At 38.1% G+C, this 25524-nt stretch overlaps 2 protein-coding genes and 1 long non-coding RNA gene across 6 annotated transcripts; 1 reads left to right on the forward strand and 2 right to left on the reverse strand.

Moving 5' to 3' along the window:
- Window positions 1-195: 195 nt before the first annotated feature.
- LOC125230236 lies at window positions 196-11300 on the reverse strand. Of its 4 annotated transcripts, none has more exons than XM_048135330.1 (6): window positions 10759-11295; window positions 8225-10017; window positions 7148-7336; window positions 5205-5326; window positions 3927-4015; window positions 196-2303 (listed from the first exon to the last, which is right to left on the reverse strand). In XM_048135330.1, the coding sequence occupies exons 2-6, from the start codon at window positions 8891-8893 to the stop codon at window positions 2236-2238; spliced, it is 1137 nt and encodes a 378-aa protein (XP_047991287.1). In that variant the 5' UTR covers window positions 8894-10017; window positions 10759-11295; the 3' UTR covers window positions 196-2235. The 4 variants fall into 4 exon arrangements, with proteins under 4 accessions (XP_047991287.1, XP_047991288.1, XP_047991292.1 ...); XM_048135331.1 differs by having other exon boundaries at window positions 3897-4015; XM_048135335.1 differs by lacking the exon at window positions 7148-7336 and having other exon boundaries at window positions 10759-11300.
- Window positions 11301-11910: 610 nt separating this feature from the next.
- Window positions 11911-15884, forward strand: LOC125230238 (protein-S-isoprenylcysteine O-methyltransferase). Its single transcript, XM_048135338.1, has 5 exons — window positions 11911-12246; window positions 12764-13022; window positions 13892-14001; window positions 14539-14646; window positions 15367-15884. The coding sequence occupies exons 1-5, from the start codon at window positions 12031-12033 to the stop codon at window positions 15589-15591; spliced, it is 918 nt and encodes a 305-aa protein (XP_047991295.1). The 5' UTR covers window positions 11911-12030; the 3' UTR covers window positions 15592-15884.
- Window positions 15885-22611: 6727 nt separating this feature from the next.
- LOC125230242 lies at window positions 22612-25063 on the reverse strand. Its single transcript, XR_007177506.1, has 3 exons — window positions 25012-25063; window positions 24465-24539; window positions 22612-22820 (listed from the first exon to the last, which is right to left on the reverse strand). It is a non-coding gene; the product is annotated as an uncharacterized LOC125230242 (long non-coding RNA).
- Window positions 25064-25524: the final 461 nt, after the last annotated feature.

Raw genomic sequence — 25524 nt, forward strand, 5'->3', positions numbered from 1 at the left:
TTTTTAACTGTAAAACCTCTTTGAAAAAGATCCTCGGAAATGGAGCAAAACATGTCGAGCGTTATTTTGACTTGATTAATTTTCTTTGTATCAATTATATTTTTTGGTCTTCCCAAGCACAACGAAATAAACTGGTAGCCCACTGCACTCATCAGAAGCCAGGAACAGATTTTCACTTTGTAAAAAAAAGATAAATTTCAGTACATATAATTACTTTTATTGCAGAATTGTTTCACAATAATATTACAAAATAATCTCACTTTTTAGGGGGTTCATATTCAAACGGGTTATAGAAAACCGTACAGGCGTTGTCAAGATATAAAAAGTTACGTACAAGCTCATAGACATACATTTTGGCATTATCCCCTTCTAAAATTACAGGACACAGTATACATTTGAGTTTAACATGATGTTGTTAGACACTATATATAGACAAGTTAAAATCTCCCACTGTGATATTAAAAAGATATGACTAGAGAATTAGTTGCATTTTTTAAATAAAAATTGTGATTTCAAAGAAATTAAGACTTTAGAGAGCGTTATTTAATGACATGAGTTATTTTTTTACTTCGTCGTCTCATGTAGAAAAAAATATCGATAACCGAGTTTATCGATATTAGAGCTCCATTACATTTTACTCTCTCTAATCCGATGTCGTAATAGGTATAAGATCAAAAATACTTGAAGATAAAAGATAAATCTAAGAAAGTTGAAAAATTTTACGAGACCTTGTCAGATCAGTCGTTTTTATCAGCAAATAGTGCAATACGATATAAAATCACCAAAAGCCTAAAACGAATTTCGGTTTCACCAAAATACAATTATTATTAAATTTAAGGCAAGTTTTACATCTAATTTTGTGATACATCCCGATAATAAAACTACAATTCGTGCGTTAAGCTAGGCACATAATTTTGGAAGTTTCGCTATAGAAACATTTTACAGCCATAAAATAGTATCACTTAAAGGCATAAAATATTAGAGAACTACAATGTCTTTTATAATAATAGAGAGACACGTCGAAACGATTGATTATACGATACATAATACATGACATGATATACCTACAGCCATCATCCTCCTTGCGTTATCCCGGCATTCGCCACGGCTCATGGGAGCCTGGGGTCCGCTCTGACAACTAATGATAACAGTTACAGTTTTGCCACTAATCTCTCGTTAAACTTAAATTTTGCTACTTAGGTGTTTGAAATGCGCATTTTGTTTTTTTTTTAATAATGTGACATTATTTTGTGACAACTTAGGTACAGCACCTTACTCGAAAAATAAATCTAGAATTATCTAAAAAGTTTCTATAAATTTTAAAAATAAGTTAGCTGACAATAAAATACTTCAAAATAAATGCGATGTTTCAAAACCAATCTGAAGCAATGAGATCTTTTGCATTAAATATTTATGATAATAAAAATCTCATAAGAAATATCGTATTCAATAGAATAAATAAATTAACAGTCATTTTAACCCTTTTCCAAGCACTTAATCTAAATAACTGTTCCGGAAAATACAAACTTTTTCACTTTGGAGATTTAAAGACGAGTTACAAAGTGAAAGTCCAGTCTAATTTTATCTTCATTGCGGTTTGAATAGGTTAAAATTTTAATAACAATGCTTGATAAATCTGTGTCAGGAAATGGGTTAAAGCCGTTTCCGAAATAAAATGCATCGAGTTTTTAGCCAACCGAAGATCGTAAGTTACAGAACCTTAAGTCCCGTAGACGACATATTTTCGTTCGATTTGACAATCCAAATTCCGTTCTATTATTTCATAAATATCAAGATGGTTTTTCGGCTGCAAAATTTAGACCTAAGGAACTCAAAGGATCTCTATCTAATCGTTTAGGGAAGCAGAGTCGTGAGAAGCATTACGGCGCGCACTGTGAGCATGAGCGTCTTGGCATTAAAATTCAGTCGAATGTCTAGAGTAATTGGGGCATTCCACGAGAATGTCCTTCACGAAATACAATTCTCCTAATACTTCTGAAAACGCTAAGAGCGATTTTGTGCCTGACAATCTTTCATGACTTAGTCAACAAATTGGCAGTACCTATTTTCTCGAGCTTCACTGATTCGATTGAGTAGCTGCCATACATGGCAAACGTATTCCTAAAGGACATTCTCGTGAATTGCTGAATATACTTTTGTCTCAAGCAAGTACAAATAGGAATACACTGTATGCTAGGTACCAGGGAAGCAGAGTTGCGAGAAGCACAGCGGTCGTCAGCGCCACGGGCGGCGCCGCGGGGACGGCATGTAACGCGAGTTCAGCTTCGTGCCGCTAAACGTCTCTGGAACCATAAACTAATGTTATAACACGGGTTTACACACGCTAAACAATGTGAAGAAGAAATTGCCACGAAGCAAATGAGAGGCCAATTGAAGCATGTTTCTTCATAATGGAATTTTGTTATTTCGTTTAATGTGCAATGCGGTCGTGGGCACTGGTCCCGGTATCACTAGGTATATGTATTTGCGTCAGTACGTATAGGCGACTGATAATAAAATGGCAACGAATTGCCAAATATTCGTTTTCACATTATCCGATCGGATGTCGGACCGATATCCCATGACCCATACATTACAGGCGCCATCTTGGATTTTTTCCATTGAAATCCTTCCGACATTCGATGTCGGATCGGATAAAGTGAAAACGCACTTAGGCGAACGGTGATTGCAAATAAGAAATGGCATTCAAAATATTACAAACGAATGAGACATTCCACAGAAGGGTTACTAAAATTAACATTTTCGGAATTTAAAGCTACGACACGCTACAACACCAAATATTGGCTTTATGCCTTCACCAGAAATTTTGAAAATAATGCGTTACATACCCGATACTTTTCTGGAATACCCCAAATCAAAACATAGATACTAATATCCAAACAAGTGAACATACAAAACAAGCAAGACAACATAACAAAACAGGCATTGCAAGACATTTACATAAAATAAATCAATCGTAAAAATTAAATCATCCAGGTAATACAGGTACATTATCTACAAATACTCAGAAATAAAAAATAACATACTCGTACAAATAATCAGGCTACAGAAAATTCACAACTGGCAACATTCGCAAACAATATCGCTACAGGCAACTCAGACAACATGCCAAAATGTTGCAACTATGCCGGGTCGTGAAGGTACGTTACAATTTCCCCAATGTAAAAACTTCTGTTTCACAAAAAAAGCAGGTACAGTCAACCGATTGGAACCCTAGGCCAAATTGACAAGCAGTAAGAGATTTCTTACAATCTGATTTATAACGTTACCATGACATAGTTCTACAGTGGTGGCTAAAGGTGATCTTTAACAAACATTATTATTTCATAGTTTCAGTTTATACCGTTTTCTAATTTATTTTACGAAGAGCTGGCGACTTCCTCGCACAACGTATCAGCATTGCGATACAGCGAGGAAATGTCGCCAGTATCCTTGGTACAATGCCGCAAGGGCCTATTTTAGACATTAGCTAGCTTTTAAGTTTAGTCTTAGTTTCTTATATAATTATGTAAATATGTTCATGTAAATAAAGAAATTAATAATTTTTACTAAATAATAATAAAAACAGGTTGCATAGAAGTTGGAGCTTAATGTTGTTTATATTTCTAATAATTGTTTTCTATTCTCCGCTACGCTACGTTATCGTTACGTAGATGTAAAACGACAACATAAGAATATTTCATTTGAGTAAATAATTACAAATAAATCAATACCCGCCACCAATTTTAACAAAAACTGTGCCTCCACTGTCTTGATTGTACACGTAGCACGCTCACAGCATTTTTCAATAAACGTTCATCCGTCAAGGCAGCAGAGACACATCATTCTATAAAAATACCGTCCCATAAAACGCGGCAAAAACAATTGCATCGTACCTCCACAGTGTGTCATTTAGTGTGCGTTACCGTAGTTGGACTGCGTCATCAGCGAGTGCGAGCTGGGCCGCGGCGCGCGCGCCGGAAACGCGCCGCTGTGGCTTTGCGACATTACGTCCCTACAGAGAATCAACTTTACAATCCAAGAAAATAAACATTGTAGCCACAGTGCATTTACTGCCATCTCCCGACACATCATTAGAACTTTTAGATCCCTTAGTTTTGACGATTAGACCACGGCCCTCTACCATGTCTAAATTGTTAATCAGCGTCACCATCTAACCGAGTATCAAATCAACCAAAGGTGTAACTCCATCAAAACGAGCATACATTTTTCTTCATGTTTCTGATGGTTTTTTCTTTGGCCCCTAAACATAACTTCTGTTATTTACATAAAAAGGCTATTTTTGAGATTAGACATTCATCTTCTAAAAACAGATGCGTTAAATGCGTAACCATTTAAACTGGTACCTAACCTAGCTACGCTACTAGCCCGCTCGGCACTTAGTGTGCGTTACAGCAGTTGCAAATGCGTCATCAGAAAGCGCCGTTCTTATATCCCGCATGGTGGCAAACATAGGTCCAAAAAGGTACCAGTAGGTACCAATAGGTACTGGCCGCCTAGTGGCATGTAGTCACCGTAGGCTAAGTGCGTTTTCACATTATCCGATCCGATATCGGATCTAGGACCGATAACCCATAAATTCATCATCTCTTCCTAGCCGTTTTTGGCTACGGCGACTGCGTTTTATGATTGAGAGCGTCGCTGGTGTGCTCGCAGGTGGCTGCCAATTTTTGCTACGAATTACAAACGGCCGCCATCTGAGATTTTTGCCTTTGAAATCCTTCCTACATCCGATATCGGATCGGATAATGTGAAAACGCACTTTGTCACGCATTTCTGACCATTTTACCAACAAATAAATAATAATAAATATTATAGGACATTTTTTACACAGATTAACTGAGCCCCAAGGTAAGCTCAAGAAGGCTTGTATTGTGGGTACTCAGACAACGATATATAATATACAAATACATATATATACATAGAAAACAACCATGACTCAGGAACACATATCTGTGCTCATCGCACAAATAAGTGCCCTTACCAGGATTCGAACCCGGGGCCGCGGCTTAGCAGGCAGGGTAGTAGTAGTAGTAGTAGTAAAACACTTTATTGTACCAGAAAATAATACAACACACGAGAAAAAGAGCTTATCACTAGTACAAAGCCGAACTTATCACTTATAGGGTCACTACCCGCTAAGCCAGACCGCTCGTCAAGTTAGAACTCTGTGGAAGACTTACGTCCTGTGCGGCCGGAGTGGCTTCTGCCACCGCCGCTCGCGGTCCGCCGCGATGAGCGCGCAACGCTCGGCCGACGTGCTGGCCACGAATGTGTCGTGCAGCGAGTAGCACGCCGCTGTTATCTGAAAACGGTTTTAAATATATATTATACCCTTTGTCTGTGTTTGCTAGCCATTGGACTATACAAATGTGCGTGTGCACGAGAAAACATCCCACTTTGTCGATTGCTATAAAGCCGCTTTGTCAGAGTATTCATATACATATACAAATCTCGCCTTAATGGTAACCGACAAAGTGGGGCGTTTTACTAAACACACTCACAAATTTATATCAATGTAAATTCTTGTGTGACAATTTTTGGACCGCCATATACGATGGGGTTGAGATGTCTACAGGGTCTTGTTAAAAATGTTACCGCAGTAACATGCTTTTTAAAAATGCCAGATTTCCAAATTCCCGCTTTTCGAAATTCCCGTTGAGACACTACAATGAAACTTTTTTATATAAAATAATAGCTAAACCAAAGGGGACACATTACGAACGAGATTATAGCATCCAATAAAACTATGAAAAAAATAAGATACAAAAAGAACAAAAACCATTACCTCCAGATACAAATTTCAAAAGGAGTCCAAATATATAGTATGTACTCTTGATTTAGATATAGTTCTTCTTATTGATTCACTCATGCGAGGTCTACCTCCGCCGCATTGGGACCTATTTCGGAAAACTCATGTAAATAAAGTAATTCGGTAATGTGGTGTAAAATACACCTTATTTAGATTCGAATCTGAAAATTTGGAAATCTGGCATTTAGTGAATGAACATTTAACATTAGTTCATGGACTCGTTGGTATCTACTTGAGTTGCCGATAGAAACATGCAGGATAAGTACCTCTGCTCTTATTTATTGACTGATAAATATAATGAAAAGGCATTTCGCATAAAAATCTGATTTCATAGCTCCACACACCTTTAAAATTAGGTAATTTTGGTAGGGTTTTTTAGAGTGTGTTTTTTGTCATGAGTGTATATTATATTTATAAATTACTGACTAAACTGCTTGTTTAATTCGATTAGAAAGTCCAAAAGGGGGGTTCGAGTCAAATGGGCCGCTCAGAATAAAAATACAAACGCGGTTTTCTGTCAGCGTCACATGAGTTTGATTATTGAGTGGAGTCTTAAAGATCTTAGTCCTTATACATATACATCCCTGTATCCAAAAACAAATGAGACAAAATAAAGTGCAACTCGACAATTGGACACCACGGCAAGCGAAGCGAACCCAGACAATACAAATGGCATTTTTCACACACGGCTGCTTTCAATGGGATGACGAAAATTCATACATATAATATATTATACAGGTAGGTAGGCTTTGCGAATTTAAACAACTTATACCTACTCGTATTGGAAAATAACAAGAGAGATAGTAAAATTACTCAAGGATCAATTCTCAACCATTGACAACTCCAGATATTTTAATAGAAAACGAATATCTTTGAGGATTAACTCATAAATACCTACTGATATACGTCGTCTTCCGATTACTTTGTCTTCTTTACCACATTCACCACCAGATAAAAAATGGCGCACTATTACGTCAGAAACCAGAGTGCGTAGCCGAATGGCACAAACGCTCACGAAATGAAACGTCGTAGATATCTATCTCTATCGCTCTTGCGTATTGGCGCGACAGAGCCAGACTACCTTTCGCGGCGTTTCGTTTTTGTTTCGCGTCGCAGAAATGCCATTCGGCTTCGGGGCCAGATGTTATCTGTAATCGCCCGCCTGTGTGGCGACAACCCGCCCAGTAGGTTGTCCGGCATCTGAGCAAAGTTCACGAGTGCCTACCAGGCGAGTTCTGGGTTGCAAACTTGCAAAAGTGTTAAGACTTTCAGTAAACATAATGAACGCTAGGCAAATTCCTACATTCGTCTTACCTGCTGAATAAGCCGTCGGTGCAAGTCCACATCAGCCCCTCTGATCCCCGCTCTATCCTGATGCATTTGCAACGCACACAGCAGGGCGTCTTTAATCGTCTGGACGGTAGCCTGCACCCTCTCTGTACGCAGCAAGCGACGCACGAGGTAGCCCTTCGCGTGAGCCACTATGATGGAGGACGCGGCCAACTATAACCGACACCACACAGCGCTAGTGAATCGGGTTGTACATAAAATTGTGGCAAAATTTATCACACGGGGATGGAGTTGGAAAGAGGAGGAAAGGAGACGGATGTGACGCCAATTTTGGAATAGGAGAGGAAGAACTTGAAAGAAAAATTGTACATGAGAAAGCCATATCAGTTTTAGAAACGAAACAATGTGGAAACTGATAAAATTAGGCATCGAAAGTTGAAAAGATCTATGCAAAAATCTAGAACAGCAAGACTCTAAATGAAATACAGATGAGAAATGACATATTTATCTTCGGAAAGTATAACAAAATTATTTTGAAAAGAAAAATAATTGATTTAAATATAACAATTAGCGCCTTAAAATTGGAACACAAAGTACAGACTTCGTGTCAGAGAAAGGGTTAGGAACACATAGGATTGGATTGGGGAGTTAGGAAGTGCTGGTGCAGGGTGCAGGGTGTAGGAAGCAGTTGGACATGGACACTTGGAAAGCAATGGAAGCAATAACGGTCACTGAGCACATAGTGCGCAATTCAAATCAACATTTCGAAATAGTTTACTTTTATAAAATTTTAATGAGCTCAGCTAATTTAAATTAAAGTTTATACGGTACATGTATGTATAGATACACAATTACACATTTAATTTAAAATAAGTATAAGTATATGAAGAGTTTATAACAAATTCAATTTATGTTTTCTGAGCTTGCACTCTGAAATAAATCGTTTGATCGGGCCTACGGCGACTGGTTGACGCAACCATAATCTGCGTCGAAATATCGAAAAAAATACATTAATATCATAATAAATTCGCGATAGACCCACATGATTTTAAATAGTATATGCATTCTGAAAGCCGCAGTTTAGATGGTAATGAAACATACCTGTTCAGGCGTCGGTGGCAGCCTGGTGACGACAGGCCTACGGGCCGTCACCTTCGCAGAGTTGTCCCCGCTGCGCGCCGCCGCCGCGCCGCCTGCCAGCGCCTGCTTCTCCATGAAGGTGGGCTCGTCGCTGTCCGACGTGAAGGTCACGTTCAGCCCCGCCAGCGTGTCGCTCGTTCGATCCGTCAGTACCGGCTCGAACTCTCTGTCCGAAGACGTATCGTAACTTAGCTTTCTAGAAGTTCTCGTCCGCTTAGGTGAGTGAGTGCGCGTTTCACTACCACCTGTACCGCTTTCGACTTGATTCTGTTTCTTTATACTACATGTGATATCTTTACTCTTTTTTAAAACTTCGGCGCACTTGCTTAAATTATTGTGGGTGTCCGTCAGAGTGCTAGTCAAGGAGTCGGGTGACTTATGGTTTATTAACTGGCTCAGACTGACGGGGCCGCGGTCCACTTTGTCGGCCCACGCGGCTTTCGCTTCGACGGGCGATTTGGGGCAGATAGTTTTCAGTTGTCGGTACAGTATTCTGTTCTGCTCGTCGAAAGCTTGCTGAAGCAACATTTGCTCTCGCTTTTGCTTCTCGACTAAATTTGCCATCTGCTGTATCTGCTGACTTTGAATCCTCTCGTACAACTCTTTTACTTTACTTGCGGGTCTTCGCATTCTGATATGAGTTTTTTTGGTGAAGGTTGATTATTGGTGACCGGTTTTGGTTCTTTTGCACTTGTAGAATTTGTTTTGGCATATGGACTTGGATTGCATTTTTTAGGGTTTTGCACAGGTTCGGATTTTAGAGTTTTTCCAGGCAAACTGGCTCGTCTCGGCTTATCGCATACAGACTTAGATCTGATCGAAGTTTGCTGAGGTTTTTTAACTGCAGATTTAGATAACATTTTGCTTTCACTCGGTTTAGGTTGTGTTGTTTTTTGCCTCAGCTCATGTGCCATGGATGACCATTTGATTTTAGCTGACTCCAAGTCCCAACTCCTCCGTTTCTTTGGTGTAGCTAGGTTTGATAATGAGTCACTCATGGAAATGGAGGTAACTTCCACTCCAGTGCTCAGAGACTGCACTTTTAAATGAGCGAGAAGCTGCGGACTCGGATTGAGGACTGTATAGGAGCGTTGGCGAACTAAACGAGGCGCATCTTTGACGCTCTCGCTGTGGATATTATTCAGAGAGCCGGTAAAACTTTTAGAACTGAGGGAAGAAGGTCCATCTGTCATAGTCATGTCAGGAAAGGGCCCAGATAAAAGGGGATCCATTTTACTAATGTCAAATGCGACTTTCAACAGATCAATTATTTGTCTTTCAGGCTTTTTGCCATCAAACCAAAGTTCATCTTCAGTTCCATGTTCAACTTTCGAAACTTTCTTAGGAGTAGTGTTAATATCTCGTTCAGGAGGCTCAATAGGCTGTGGCGTGTGTGAAGTGCTCGTAGTTTTATTGCTCTTACTGACTACATGAAGGCTATTTACTGAGAATTTTTGCAGAATGGGTGACCCATTACTGGACGAAACACTATTGCACAAGTCTGGGGAGTTAGTAGAGGGGGATAAATTTGCTTTATCTTGTCTGAAGACTGTGACATTGCTGTCAAACACTTGTAGGATTTCATGGGCGGACAGCTCGGGGTGTTCATATTCTGGTGGCAGTTCAGGGGCTTCAGTGTCGTCCTGAGTGCAGTCTTCATCACTGACATAGGGTTTCAGCTCTGTTATCCGTTTTTCAACCTCTTTAGCAAGAAGTTTGTAGTATTGCATTTCTTTCCGACATTCTTTGGAAAGCTGAAAAGTAATCATTTTAAAATTGGCTAAAATAAACCAGCCATAATGCTGATAGATAATTATTGTGTTGTTTATAAGGAGCATTCCCCGAGAATGTCGCTTACGACATGCAATTCTTCTAACACTTCTGAAGACACTAAGAAAGACAAGTTGTGTCTGATAACCTTTCATGACTTGGTTAACAAATTGTCAGTATTTTCTCGAGTTTTGCGGATTTGATTGAAATAGCTGCCATAAAAGGCAAAAGCATGTTGTACGCAATTTTCTCGAGGAATGCCCCATAAGCTAATATTCCAATACATGAATAGTTAATACGATACCTTTAATAATGAAAATAGACTATCATGTTCATACAACCAATATAAAATATGTTTGACAGCAAACAATTTCAATTTAACACCCATTTTGCCAGCATTTTGCTGCCTTTGCAGTTATTTCGAGCCCATGCCCCGATAGTGTTGCTTTCTACTAGTGGGCCTTATATCTAGGCTGTAAGGTTTAATGTACTATATGTCAGTTGACAGTATGGGATTGGTCTGATGGGTGATGGTAGGAAAATTAGTCAAACAGTGCAAATTATACTAGACACCCTGCATATTAACCGTGCAAGTAGGAATCACATAATTATAACTGCAATAATATTCTTAACTATGTATGCACTACACAATTATTACTACAATAAGAAGTGCAACAACTGAAGCTTAATCAAATATGAGTTATTACAATACGCATAGTACTCACAAGTGGTGGCAGCAGTGGCACTCCATTTATCTTCATACAGGACACATACTGGCCGGACAGGCGGGACTTCACGTCCCACGGGTCGTTCATGCTTGTTTATTTTAATTAAATTACATCGGCAAGTCCCAATCGCCCGAACTGCGCTCGCCTGTCCCGCTACGCCAGAACTTGCACACTCATCCCCGCTCACTCGCATAGGAAATTGCGAATCACTTTTGAAAGTTCCCCTTAATCGCCGCCCCGATTTCGAGCCCGCAAGGAAACCACTTTCGTTAAAAGCCGACGGCATGTACCGATGAAGTCACGGCCTGATTACGTCAGTTAATAACAACTTTAAACAATTTACAACCGCTTTAATTATAAGCTTGTCCGAATCACCGTTAATTAAACTTTTTAATGTAATAATACATTAGCACGTTCACTTGAATTGTTTTGGGTAATTTTAATAAATACGAAGTCCGTAAGATAAAGGAATTTGAAATTGATATAAATGTTTTTTGTTTGAGTATGCAAACGCTAATATTTGTTATTATTTTACGTGGCCAATAAGAACAGCGATAATTTAGACTGTTATTTTAATAGCCAATAGTATTTTCTTCCAAATGTAAGAAAAAGAAACAACGTCAACGGAAACAAACTCGGCGTTACAACTGTCAAATGTGTCAAACAGTGTGTTGCCATGACGACGTGAACCGTTATTGTTATGGTTACGGTAAAACGTAGTGATTCAATGTTCTTTGTTTACAGCAAATACAGAATGTATTAATGTATACACTAGTTATCAACTTTTTTCAGGATTCCTAAATTTGCTTCACATGCATAATTTGTTGAGAGTACTTTATGATAACAAATTTTCTTGACATGCAACACTGTTTAATTTTAAGATATGTTCGGAAATCATAACATTAACCTTGAAAGATCAATATCTTTATACCGTGGTTATCTATTTTTATTTCTAGATTTATTCTGTACCTTTGTTATAATATGTCTAGTGAAACTAAATATGAATCATTCAAACCTCTGAACAACAAAGCAATTTGCAAATAAATTTGGTGAATTTAAAAATAATCATTTTCGAAAAATCCCTTCGGCACGTCAATGACTTTGACAATGACGTACCTTCATCAGCTGTCAAATTAGTCGTGATTGTCTCGCCTTTTCCTTATATTTTTAACAATATTTCAGTTTAAATATGTTTTCTGAAACATTTAAAACCTACGAATAATATACTCCATTAAACCGTTAAATCGCTGCCAAACTTAATTTCCGACTATGGAGTTGATTTTGTGCAATAATATTCATCCGGCCGGAAAGCAGGCTATATTATGTTTTCTAGTTTGTGCCTGTACTTTCACGATATCCTTTTTCTCTGGGAGCATCCTGGGCTTCTCAGCGGAGCTGTGGGCTCTGACGTACTGGGGCCCGGGGCTCTACTTCTGCTTGTTTAACTTCATTCTAAGATACTGTTACAAGGGCTTCATATATGAGGTAAGAACTTATTAAATTAGTATATTTTTGCTTATGAAGCAGATTTTTGTGCTTAGTTAGGCATGAGTTATTGTTTGTTGACAAACAGTACACAGTTAAGTATTAATTTATTAAATTTGTGTTTCATCATTGAGTAAATAATGTTTTTTTGTTGGTTCATTACATGTTTTTTTACATTGGGGTTCATAGTAATGTTACAGACACTTTGATGATATATTAGCGTTTTTTGACGATCATTCTATAATACAACTTTGTTACTTTCAACAGTGAAAAGTTCACTTATATGCAAATAACAGCTTTAATGTAAACAGATGGCTTAACCTTCTACATAACAAAAGTCCTATTTTTTATTTAAATCCACTCTATTTCTAAAGATTTTGTGTAGTAAAAATAATAAAGCAAATTTAATGTTCCGCATACATTTTATGTGTCTCTGTAGCAACAGACTCATAAGTTTTTTTTTACAAAAAAAATCAGTAGATTTTGAAACACACTTTTGGCATAAAAATATTTTCAGGTGTCAGTCAGATCAGCCTTCCTCGGTGCAGCCTTTGCCACCGGTCTCCACCTGAGCACCTTCGACTCCGGCTGGCGGGTGTTCGGCCTCTACACCATGGCGCTGACGTTCTTCCACTTCTCGGAGTTCATGGCGGTGGCGCTGAGCAACCCCAGCACTCTGTCCATCGACTCGTTCATATTGAACCATAGTCTGCAGTACGGGCTGGCTGCTGTGGCTAGTTGGACCGAGTGGGCTGTGGAGTATTACTTCTTTCCTGGTGAGTTTTAGCCAGTTGTAAGCAATCTACTTTAGATAAATAAATAATCTACTTTAGACGACCGGTCTGGCCTAGCGGGTAGTGACCCTGCCTGCTAAGCCGCGGTCCCGGGTTTGAATCCCGGTAAGGGCATTTATTTGTGTGATGAACACAGATATTTGTTCCTGAGTCATGGGTGTTTTCTATGTATATAAGTATTTGTATATTATATATACCGTTGTCTGAGTACCCACAACACAAGCATTCTTGAGCTTACCGTGGGACTCAGTCAATCTGTGTAGGAATGTCCTATAATATTTATTTTATATTTTTATTTTATTAGACTTCTATAAAAATATTGTTTTTATGTATCTAACATAAAAACAATATTTTTATAGAAGTCTCATGCTTAGTTATCATCACAAAACTGACAGTGAGTTAATTTTTGTTAACAACTTACGCTAATTGGGGGGCCCCAAATTCTGAAAATGCCCATAGACAGAAAATAGACAAAAAATAAAGAAAAAAGATCATTGGAAGTAATTTATACTACCTACTTGTATTGAGACCATTAGGTATTGGCATAAGGTTAATCTGTGCACAGCAAGTTTGATCAATGTTTTCTATTTCTAACCTACAAAAACTTTGTTTTCTAAAAAAACATCACGAGTAAAGTTAAACCTTCAAGTTTAGGTGAACAGGCATCTTCTGGGCGAGCTCACTCCATTGTAAGTCACATCTTTGCCTTTGGCTAGTCTGCCGCCAAGAGTAAGCCCATTTATAATAATAAATTTAAAAAAAAGCTTTTCAATCAGATGGCAATTAAGTTAAATATTGTTGGAACTATTTCTTTTAAAGTTGAACTTATCTGTACTAAAATGCTTTTCCAGAAATGAAGACATGCTACCTGCTGTCGGCTCTAGGGTTCCTGATGTGCATCGGTGGAGAAGTGCTCAGGAAGTCCGCCATGTTCACTGCCAAGAGCAACTTTAACCACACTGTAAGTATTTATAGCTAAAAATGCCTCTCTTGTTAAGTTCTATTAGTATCTTCTTCTTCCTCGTTCCCTCAATGCTGAGGATCGCGACCACAAGTAGCGTGTCTCCATTGAACGCGGTCATAAGCTATGTGGACTGCACGGTATAGGCTATTAGTATGGGGTGCTTCAAAATAGGAGTGTAGAAGTTTCTAATGGGTCGGCAACGCGCATGACTGTGACACCCCTTGAGTTGCAGGCGTCTATAGGTTATGGTGACCGCTATCCATGAGGCGGACTGAATAAATGCCCTTACCCAGATTCAAACCCAGCACAGTGCACTAGACCAGGGTACATAGCCGAATGGCACAAACGCTCACAAAACGAAACGCTCGTAGATATCTATCTCTATCGCTCTTGCGTACTGGCGCGACAAAGCCAGACTACCCTTCGCGGCGTTTTGCGTCGCAGAAATGCCATTCGGCATTTCGTTGACATTGTATTGTTATAGAACGAAATATATCCAGGAAAAGTTCATGGTTTACACATTGACTGTTCCAGGTACAATTTGTAAAGAAGCCCGACCACGAGCTGGTGACGCACGGCGTGTACTCGCTGTGTCGACACCCCAGCTACGTTGGTTGGTTCTACTGGTCCATCGGCACGCAGGTATTTAAAAGAAATTTATACTTTCTGAAATATGTGATGAATTATTTAGGGTCTAGCGTGAACACCTTTACACAGCCATAGGCCAGGCTCATTTAGGACCTAGGTAATTAGACGGAGCGCTAACTCGCATGTTTACTTACACTTCGCACTTTTAGTTACAGTACAGAATATTGAGCTTACATATAATTCAGTACATCATTGACATTTATATCATTGACACTGATAATATTATGTATTTGAATAAAGGTTTATTCTGTGATGTACTATCAATCAAATAACTCTCGTGCGAAATCTCATACTGTATAAATCAGCCCTTATTTAAACCTTTTTAACGCCCGACGTAAAAACGGGGTGTTATAAGTTTGACGTGTCTGTCTGTCTGTCTGTGTGTGTGTCTGTCTGTGGCATCATAGCTCCCGAACGGATGAACCGATTTAGTTTTTTTTTGTCTGAAAGCTGAGTCAGTCGGGAGTGTTCTTAGCCATGTTTCATGAAAATCGGTCTACTATGTCGCGGTTGGGGGTTTTTTAAAAATTTTATCCTCCGTGAGTATTTGTCATTATTTCAGTAATAATTATGGTGAAAAAAGTATCATTCATTAACTAGAGACTACTCATAGCACCACAGCCGAGCCGACGTTCACAATAAAGAATCTCATGCCTTTTCAATTTTTAATTTCCTAAAATTTCTCCCGCATTGAACCATCTTCCTTCTCCCCAGATCACCCTGCTAAACCCGATCTGCATCGTCCTCTACACTCTAGCCTCGTGGCTGTTCTTCCGCGAGCGAGTCGAGGCGGAAGAACTAACGCTACTCGCGTTCTTCGGGCCTCAATACGAGCTGTACTGCCGGGACGTGGGGACTGGACTGCCGTTCATAGAAGGTTATCAGCCTGATGAGGAAGAGGTACTCAAAGAGGAGGTGCTTAAAGATAAAACTTATTGAAAAGTGACATGTTTTAAATGTCGAAAAGAACGGTTCTCACATAACTATATATAAGTTAAACTACGTGCTAAGGCCGCCTTCACCTGTAAGGCCACGTTTACACCTGTAAAACCGCATTTACACCTGTAAGGCCGCCTCCACACCTGTAAGGCCGCTTTTACACCTGTAAGGGCCACTTTTTTTAATACTACGTCGATGGCAAACAAGCATACGGCCCGCCTGATGTAAAGCGGTCACCGTAACCTATGGATGGACGCCTGCAACTCAAACAGTGTCACATGCGCGTTGCCACCCCATTAGAAACTTGTACATTCCCTTTTGCTGTGTTAAGTACACAGCAAAAAGGAGTGTACAAGTTCTAAGGAGGGTTCGGGTTGCCGACGACTCAAAAGACAATAGTTAGACGGAACAAGTTAGTTCCGTAAGTCCTCCCGTCATCAGCACACCGCACCCTCGTTGAGCTCTGGCAGCCTTACTCACCGGCAGGAACACAACACTATGAGTAGGGACTTGCACCAACGAAGATGGAGGGTTACCCGCATTGACACACTTTATTTGTGAGATGTAAATATTGTACTTAGTATTTTCATAACGCGGAATTTAAAAACGTTTTGTACCTATAGCACAATACTTTTGTGTTCATAAGTATGCTTGAAAATACTCCGTATTTTAGTATAATTATTAATTTAATCAATTAATAAAACCTACCATTTATATTTATAATATTTTGTAAATAGTAAGTACATAGTATAAAGTGTAACTCTTATGATTTCAATCAGATGAATGAAAAGTTTTCAAAGTTTACTAATTTCGGTATAATTTTATGAATTCAATTTCTTCAGCAATTCTATTGTTATACACGTTAAACTTTCGTGAGACATATTCAAATAATTAATTAAAATACGGTTGTACTCACGTTATCGCTATTGCTGCGACATGTTTCGGGCCAATTCGGAGGCCCCTCTTCAGGCATATAGTAGTTCACGCGACGGTTAAACTCCGCAGACAAACATGTCGCAGCAATAGCGATAATAACGTGAGTACAACCGTATTTTAATTAATTAATTCTATTGTTATTTCCGAATGTTAGACCCGTAACACAAACAAATAAACAGCCAATTTTTTGTATAGGCATAGTTAAGCGACATCTAGCGACAATCACGCGTCAGTCACGCGTCCAATAGCGTGAATTATTAGTACCACTACTCGATACTAGGTGACAAGAGTGTCTCGTCTGCCAAAAAAAAAGATTAGAATTAGAACAGTTTACAACTTATATTACAAGCAGAAGGAATTGAAAACAGAATACTGATTAATACTATTGTATTTAATATTAGCTAAAAATTGGTGAGCATTAGACTCTTCGATCGTCGCGACATCTATTGACAAGCAGCAGTACTGATAATTTAGGCTAGTTGACGCGTGATTGTCGCTAGATGTCACTTAACTATGCCTATTCAAATAACTCGCATTTGCTGATGTATGGAGTTACAACTCTTCCCTTACTTATTCCTCTATGATGTATACCCAGGGCCGGATTAAGGGTAGAGCGAGTGGAGCGGCCGCTCTAGGCGCCACATGGTAAGGGGGCGCCAAAATCGAGAATGTGGAAAAATCCATACAAAAAAATTATACATTGTGTGGGCGCGCACATTTCACAAAATGGCGAGAGGAGTCGGGAATTAATACACCTATTGAAAATCTAGATTTGTAATTCAGATTAAGTGGAAAATTGCACTACATAGCCAACATATACCAATATTCATAAAGGCGCTGTTGCTAGGGCGTCGTAAAAGGAGGATTCTATTAGCCCTTGACGAACCACATTGTTTTGCGGCCCAAAGACAAAGCTACGTCGTTATCCAAATGCAAAAATATGAGTCTATCCGATAGTCCAAAGCGGAGTGCCTCATAAAGCCAAAGGCGCGAAAAGTCTCAGAGAGGCGCAATTTTGTGAGTCACAGGAGATGAGCGAACTTCAAAGGACTAAGATCCCGAAGGGCACTTAGTGGCAAAATAATTACAACTCTCAAATGGGCATCCTGACGGTGACGATAGAATTCACAGTTAATGTCTTAATTACAACTCTTAGTTATTATAAAAATAATAGTGATGGCGAAATATAAGGCCTAATAGTGGGGGACATAGGCGCCCTGTGAAGTCAAAATACCCCAAAATATGCCAAAGACCGCAGCTCTGCAATTGATCAAAGCTTGGAAACTCGCTGCTTCCCCGCTAGCGGGTTGAGTTTTAATAAATTGCGTCAATAGGAAAAATAATCGCGCTCGCTTCGCTCGCGCTCACTATTTACATCAGTTCTCTTTTAGTTACTTACGAAAAATTCCGCGCGCACAGCTCTCGCGTTTTCATTTCAAGTCTGATTTCTTGACTTGGCCACTATAGTACTTTTGTTTGTTATTTTATGTACCTACATGATATCGACGTTCAGCCCCACGTAATTATACTAGGGTGCGACTGAGAAAGTTCAACCCTTGTCCCTTTTCTGTATGATGAAATCCATAAATTCTGTATTGCCTTGCGGCATTACTATGAATAAAAATTTCGCGCTCGCTACGCTCGCGATTTTTTAATCTACGTCGTAAAGCTTCTTCCCAAGGGCGCCGAAATTCAAGCTCGCTCTACCCTGATCGAATGCACGGGCCGGCGCTGTGTATACCTACTAGAAAATATCCAAATAGGCAGAAGAATGGGTCACTATCAAATTTACCTTATCGCTAAAAGACTGTATAGCTGACATGTCTCGATTGTATTATTCTTTGTGGCTACGTAGACATGAATGCTAAATGCGTCTTTAGCAAAACGTCTGGATCTTAAAACGTAACAATTTAAAATGATCTAACTGCAAAACATCTTCATCTTCGAATGTCTTTATTACAAAACAGACATGAATGCTAAACAGTCAAGGAGCAAAAAGTCTGGATTGTTTAATATTTTTATTGCTAAATAGATTAAACGCCAAAGTAACGTTAGCAAAACGTCTGGTTTTAAAATACTTAAGTGTCTTGAGAATTCAGACCTTCTCGCACTGTTAATAAGAACTGTTACATATTTATAAACCATGACGTCCTTGACACATTATATTTCCGGACTTTTTGCTACTGTATCGTTCTGTGTTGACGTCTATTAACTAACTACCCTTTTGGCTTTTTAGATATGCTAATCATACGGACTATGTATATTTCCAGACTTTTGCTTACTCATTCATTCTAAGTCTTAGCCATCCAGTTAAGTTGACTTTTTGCTGATTGAGTATTCTACTTTTATGTCATCCCAGCTGAATTGACTTTATGCTGACTGTTTATTTACATTTTCTGACATCCAGCCGAAACAGTCGTTTAGCGATAAGGTAAACTTGATAGTGACCCAGAAGAATATCTAGTCGAAGTCTTTCATCATTACTCTATTTCATATCTAAGTGTACTGATAGATTCTTAAGGAAGTGAGTCTGACTGTACTATTTGTAAATAAGAGGATATTCAGTATTCTATTAAGTGTATAGAAAAATTTATTTACAATTAGAATGTTACCATTTTTCTCTATTATTGTAAAAACATGTTGTATAGCATAGAGCGTAGCTTGATATCACTACTTCATGCATTTTCAAGTATTTATACACCGTGTTTTTTTTTGTTTTCCGTTAAATTCGACTTGTCATTAGGTTCGTTATCAGAAACCACTCTGTATATCACTTTTAGTTAAATCTTTTTCATCGTTTTTATACATAATAATAAATGAATTAATTCGTGTGAGAGACCCTTAATAATACCATTCAAGTTACTGTCAAGTGATCGGGCGGCACATTTTTGACAAATAATATCTTTGAAGCTTTATCACATGTTTAGTCACGTCTTCACTCATCAAATTCACTATTATTTGATGCAAAACAGGTTGGAAAAAACGTATTTATCAACAAACTACGTTCACATGGACGGAATACTGACACTGACAGTTGTCAGCTGCGTAACGTTCCGATATTATGTCTTGATTTCAATCACAGGTCATAAAAGTTCATAATGATTAGTAGTATACTTTCTGGATGTGTTTAATGTAGCATTTAGAAACAAAAATGATATTTTACTGCGTATTTGATCTACAAAACTAACTAAAACCCTTTAACAAAAAAATATCTGCATACCTATACTAACCGCAATACATAACTCTTCGTCGCTAACTAGGTATCAATAAAATTATTCCTATATCACTTTGGAACACGTGCAATCATGCAGGTGTTACTGTTGAGAAGCAAAAGCCTATATGCCAAACTGTCTTGGACATTAATACCTAAGGCATACGGCTTAGTAAACAAAGCAGTTATGATCTTTTTCTTATGCGCGTAATTTAGTTGTTATCCATTGTCCCATGTCTCCGTTAGGTCTCTGGTATGTCTCCAGTCTCCATTATGTATCCAATATGTCTCTGTTAGGTCTCTGTTATGTCTCTGGTATGTCTCTAGTCTCCAATATGTCTCTAGTCCCCATTATGTATCCAATATGTATCCAATATGTCTCTGTTAGGTCTCTGTTATGTCTCTGGTATGTCTCCAGTCTCCATTATGTCCCCAGTCGCTGCTATGTCTCTAATAGATACTATAAAAGGGCCGGGGCAGGCCGTCGCAGGGCATTCTTACAATATCCACAAGACTAACAGTGTCTCTGGCTTTCGTGTGTTATACTGGTGAGTGAAGTTGTTCTGCTATTATTTCTCTGTTTGTTTCTACTTGGAAATTATTCTAAGTGATTGTAAACTTTGAAATTGTGTCTTTGTTTGATTGTGCGGGGACAATATCGTCGTACAGTTGAATTTAGACCTGTGGTGGAATTGCTTTACTGTCAGTTGTGGGGTTAATTTAGTGTTCTATTTATAGTGTAGTGTTACATTTAAATTGATGTGTATAGTGAAGTTTTCTGTGCTTTGTTTCATGAGTGCCGTCAAGCAATACAAAGACTGGGTCGATGTATGGCTGGTGCTTGGAGATAAGTCTGTGTTTGGTTTTGTAGGGAGTAATTCTTGCAAAACTAAGCTTAGATTATAGCACGTAAAGGAAACTTCATTCGTTTATTTAGTTGGTCAGTAAAATTGAATTTAGTAATTTTCCATGGGGTTATTTAGTGAAAGTTATAAGCCAGATCATTGTTTGTGACAGACTGTTGTCCGGCTAAGCGCTTTATACCTTGCGGCTGTTAAACATAAGGCGTTTAGGGGTCTTTTGTTCCAAGTGGAGGGCTTGGGCGCTTTTATTTACTTACAAAAGCGTATTTTCTCACCGGTCTCAAAGAGTCCAACTGTTAGATGGAAGTGAGGACTTTCACGATTGACGAAAGACATTAGGAGTAATCCTTGCTCACTGAAGTCGGCAGTATTTGAGGCTGGGGTCCTATATATATTTATATTTATTTACTCGGTGCTCTGGTTCATGCTGGCGTTGGTCGCTGGGGATTTCGGTTGTGATCGATCCATATCTAAGTAAAGTTTGATCGCAGCTGGGTCTTCCGTGTGGCTGGTACTGGTGTGTCTTAGAATACTGGATATATACACGGATAGGGCGATCTACTCTCTGCTACCCTAGCCCGCGGGCAAAAGCAGAGGGGGGGATCTGACCGACACAAGCCTATAGGTTGCCTATCTCAGCTTCGCTGGCTGAACTGTACAGCTCTAGTAGGGATACACTTGTGCATATTCTGAACTCAAGATCTATGGTAAGTGACGGTCTGTGTTTCAGATATGCTAGAGTAGGAAAAACGATAGGATTAGGGTAGAGTCACACACTATTTCTATGAAAGTAGAGTTCTTTTATGATTGGTCTTGGAATATAATTGGTCAACGTGTATTGTGGAGAAATAATTTAACTACTACTATTTATATGGTTTAAATGGACTTTAAATGTGGTGTTTACTATCTTAAAATATGTGGTAAAACTGGTAATTTATAAAAACTCTTATTACTTAATTTATTTGAGTGAAATTAATAATTGTGGTAGCAATTTCTGATTTTTCGGTGTGGCTGCGGGACACTTAGTGTTGCTAACTAGTTTTTCAAGGTAAATTCTATCAAATTGGCTAGGGAAACAAACTGTCTTTGGAATAAAAGGATTTGTTTGTTATAGGGCCCAGTGGCATGCGAGCGCCGTCCACTGATGGAAAGTCTAAAGCTTAGAAAAGTTTGACTTACTTATTTCTTATAAAAGTTAGCAACTGCTCGGTGTTTCAATAAAACATTAGAAAGATCGAGAAGTTATGGTCTATTAGCAGTATTGGGGAACGGGGGGTTTAGCTAGGGAAAAAGAAAAACAAAAACAAAAAGGGGTTAGTTTGTAGATAGATAGCCCTTCAGGCTTACTTGCTTAGGATGCCCGATAATGTGGTTTGATTGGGCCTAAGGATTCCAGACGGTATCGCAAGTTCTCACCCCAAACCGGAATCGAAAATAGAGCGTAGCCGATGTTTTCTAAAATATTTTTTAATATTTATTTCATGTATGTTTCACTCACTAACTTTTATTCTAAAATTTCTTCATCACGTCATTAATTTTCTCACTCATAACTTTCTAGGCCTAAATCTGATAAATTACTCTTCTATAACACTATATTATTATGCTACAATAACCTTTATTCTTCTTTAAAATATAAATAAATAAAATTTTAAAAATTAGTCAAAAATACAGCTGATACTCATTAAAGGATCTAGGTTATCGCGGTTCACATCGAAGGGTTCTACTTATTCACGCTAGACGATCACAAGGCCAAATTTACGGGGTATATTTAAAGGGGGGACAAGTAAGTAAGTAAATAAGTAAGGTGAGCGGAGGTTTAATTACATTTGGTTCCGTGACCAAGGGATCTAAGATGTGCTCTGTAGAACACATCTTGGATACCAAGGTTTACAAATAAATAATAGGAAGTAGCCGTTGCAAGGTTACTTTTGGTGCCGAGCAACCAGAATTTTAATAACCTTATTTTATTAGCCTTACCAGGCTACATTTGTTGCTGTGAAAACGAGTGGGTGTGCTGTATTTCTGACTTATTTCATCTCTAAATAAAACTCATATACCTAATATTTTTATTCAATCGCTATTTCATAAAAACAAAAATAACTTTATTGTTAATAAACACGTCTGTAGTATTTTCTTCTATTGTTAATTCTTGCCGCGTTCCGAGCGAAGTTATGCATCGATGCAGAATCGATTGTATGTTCATCTCCTTCCACTGGTATCTAAAAAAAAAAAAACATAGTAATAAAAGTAAAGTAGCGTAGTAAACTAAGACAAAAAAATATTTCTAGGAAATTAGTTCATAGTCGTAGTGGTTAAACATCGTCCCCATTAGGCGATTCGGGTTGCATTGCTACGTAGTAATTGTTGGCATTGGCGCATCTTGACGTTCCTTTGCGGCTCTGCGTAGTACTATTATTTATTCTGTGTCTTAATGTATGTTTTATGGCTGTTGTATAGGCAGGGCAAGTACTGGAAATACTAGGTACTTATATAGAAAATACCCATGTATCTAAAATAATAGGAAGCGCGGAGCTGTAGCACTTTAGAAGAGTTTGCCATCTAGTGACCGGAATTGGAAACATAAGTGTGTACACAATGTACAATAGTAATAGAATTTCATGTTAAAACAAATAGTTCTCTATATGCCCAGTACATTTTCTTAGCAGGTTCTGCCATCTTCAGGGTTATTTTGAAAGCTAACATCACGTTTGCACTTCACACCGGAGATCGGATAGCTTCGATGCTGTCTTATATAGTCTATGAACACTCTGATGATATACATATTCCTAGCAGGCTTGTTATACAGAATTTCATTCATAGGCAGGATAACTACAGTCTAGATGTAAGGTTATTTTCCTAAAATAATCTAGGATACCTAAGCCCTAGATTTAAGACCTAGTAATACAAGAAGATAGGCTTTAGTCTAATGGCTATGGGGGCGCGATTATTCGTTGTCGCGCTGAAGTACAATATTATATGGGGCGTCCCGCCATTTTTCTATGAATGCTGAATAGCTACACGCATGTGATACTATAACAAGTACATCCTTCGATGGATGGTTTGTTTGCATTTCAGTTGTAACGCTATAATCTACGTATTGTCTCACAGGATTTCATACATCATACAATAAATTGACAAAGTCTTTATACTGAATATTTTCACTATGAGAACAAATGTCTGTCTGTTAGGATATAGGTATTAATCTATTAGGACTAATTTAAGTTCATTAGCTTATAAGTCATCACACATTTTCATATTACATCCGTAGTAAACAAGCATACGTCCCTCTTGATGGTGAGAGGTCACTGTAGCCTATATCTGCCAATTATTTCAATAAATTAAATCCACTGTACGAATTTCAACTTTCTATAGGTATACATTTTTACTGTAGTAATACAAATAAGTATGTATGTATAAACAAGATTTTCAATAGCTTCATATGACATGAGTTCGTTATCTCACATGATAAGCTGTAGGTTAGTCTAAAATAGTAAGTGTAAAACCATACAATTATTATGTTCGGTAGATTGTGTACACAGCTTTTATACGGAACGTTACACTGTCACGGATCAGGCATATGCCAACATACATATTTTATTAGTTATGTTAAATAGCTACACAATCGTTACCAGATTTCCTATGAAATTACCAGCATCTGGGAGGTCGTACCTCGCCATACCCTAACTCCACCACTGCTTGATCATTGTCACAATTGCTTAAATAATTTCATGAAAATTGATTGAAATTTGTAATATTCCTGTTAAGTAGGCATAGATAATAAGCACTATTATCATTATAAAACCATATTTTACTGAGGTTCAGAAATAGTATGTATGTAGTATGCAGTAGGTATGTAAACTTACCTAACATGACCGGGTCCAGTCTGATTGTCGGATTACTTTGTTACTAGTAGTGCAGATTAGTGAGTCCTCAGTACACTGAAAGGAAATAGTCAGACATTAGAAATTTTCATATATTATAGAATAAGAAAAGGGGTATTGTTTAGAGTGGGGTTCTGCCAATTGGGAACAATATTATTTTACTTATCTACTCACGGGGGCGCGTCGCTTAATTTTGGAACTAAGACACGCCCGTGAGAAATATTGTGTCAGAAAAAACAATGCATACAGCAAAATTTACAAAAGGAAATTAAAAAAAAAAAAAAAGTTTGAGAACCCCTGCCTTGCAGTGCATATCTACACGAGTTAGGACATAAATGAGTTAGTAATAAGTTTGCTTAGCCAATAAAATGATGATGAGTCATTTAAGTTTGATTTTTATCCGGTCGCTCATGCCTCGCTGTTTTGCTCTACGCTTCATTTCAATTTTCTAGATAAAATATTGATGCCATGAGCTGTTCACTTTTAAATTTAATAATTAGAACGTGTTATTATAATAAAACATAAGTACCTTTCATTTATATGAAGTCAGTAGATATATGGAAGACGGTCCAACCTGAAGCATGGCCTCTCGGGTAAAACCTGAAATTGTATATATGAAAAAAAATTAGTTAAAAAAAAAGGGTGTATGTATGTTTAAGGAATCTTATTTATAAATACGTATCATTAAGATTGTTTATATTTATCTAGGCCATTCATGGTTAAGAAAAAAAAAACGGTTAAGGATGACAATATTGACAGTGACAGTTCCTTACGAAAAAAATCTGAGCGCGAAGTTATTAAATTTTATTTAAGAAAACGATTTCACTGAAATTATAGTGTTATGTAGCTTCAAATAATTAGTGTAATTGATAGTGTAGGAGCATGTGTGATTTTTAGTGACGTCTTATTATCACACGTAGAGAAATATGAGAGTTAACTACGTTTTGAAACGAAGAGCTCTGTTAGTGAAAACATAGTAATTTCAATTAGTTTTAGGCTATAATTAGTCAGTTAAAAAAGGTGTTAGTGCAACAGTGCATGA

The sequence above is a fragment of the Leguminivora glycinivorella genome, chromosome 10, assembly GCF_023078275.1.
Source record: "Leguminivora glycinivorella isolate SPB_JAAS2020 chromosome 10, LegGlyc_1.1, whole genome shotgun sequence".
In the NCBI taxonomy this organism is placed as follows: Eukaryota; Metazoa; Arthropoda; class Insecta; order Lepidoptera; family Tortricidae; genus Leguminivora; species Leguminivora glycinivorella.

Coding starts and splice junctions, on each gene's coding strand:
- LOC125230236 (XM_048135330.1), bottom strand. CDS start 8,893: ATGCGAAGACCCGCAAGTAAAGTAAAAGAGTTGTACGAGAGGATTCAA. Junction 7,337..8,224: donor TGCCACCGACGCCTGAACAG/GTATGTTTCATT, acceptor TGTCGGTTATAG/TTGGCCGCGTCCTCCATCAT. Junction 5,327..7,147: donor ACCGACGGCTTATTCAGCAG/GTAAGACGAATG, acceptor AACCGTTTTCAG/ATAACAGCGGCGTGCTACTC.
- LOC125230238 (XM_048135338.1), top strand. CDS start 12,031: ATGGAGTTGATTTTGTGCAATAATATTCATCCGGCCGGAAAGCAGGCT. Junction 13,023..13,891: donor GGAGTATTACTTCTTTCCTG/GTGAGTTTTAGC, acceptor ATGCTTTTCCAG/AAATGAAGACATGCTACCTG. Junction 14,002..14,538: donor AGAGCAACTTTAACCACACT/GTAAGTATTTAT, acceptor TGACTGTTCCAG/GTACAATTTGTAAAGAAGCC.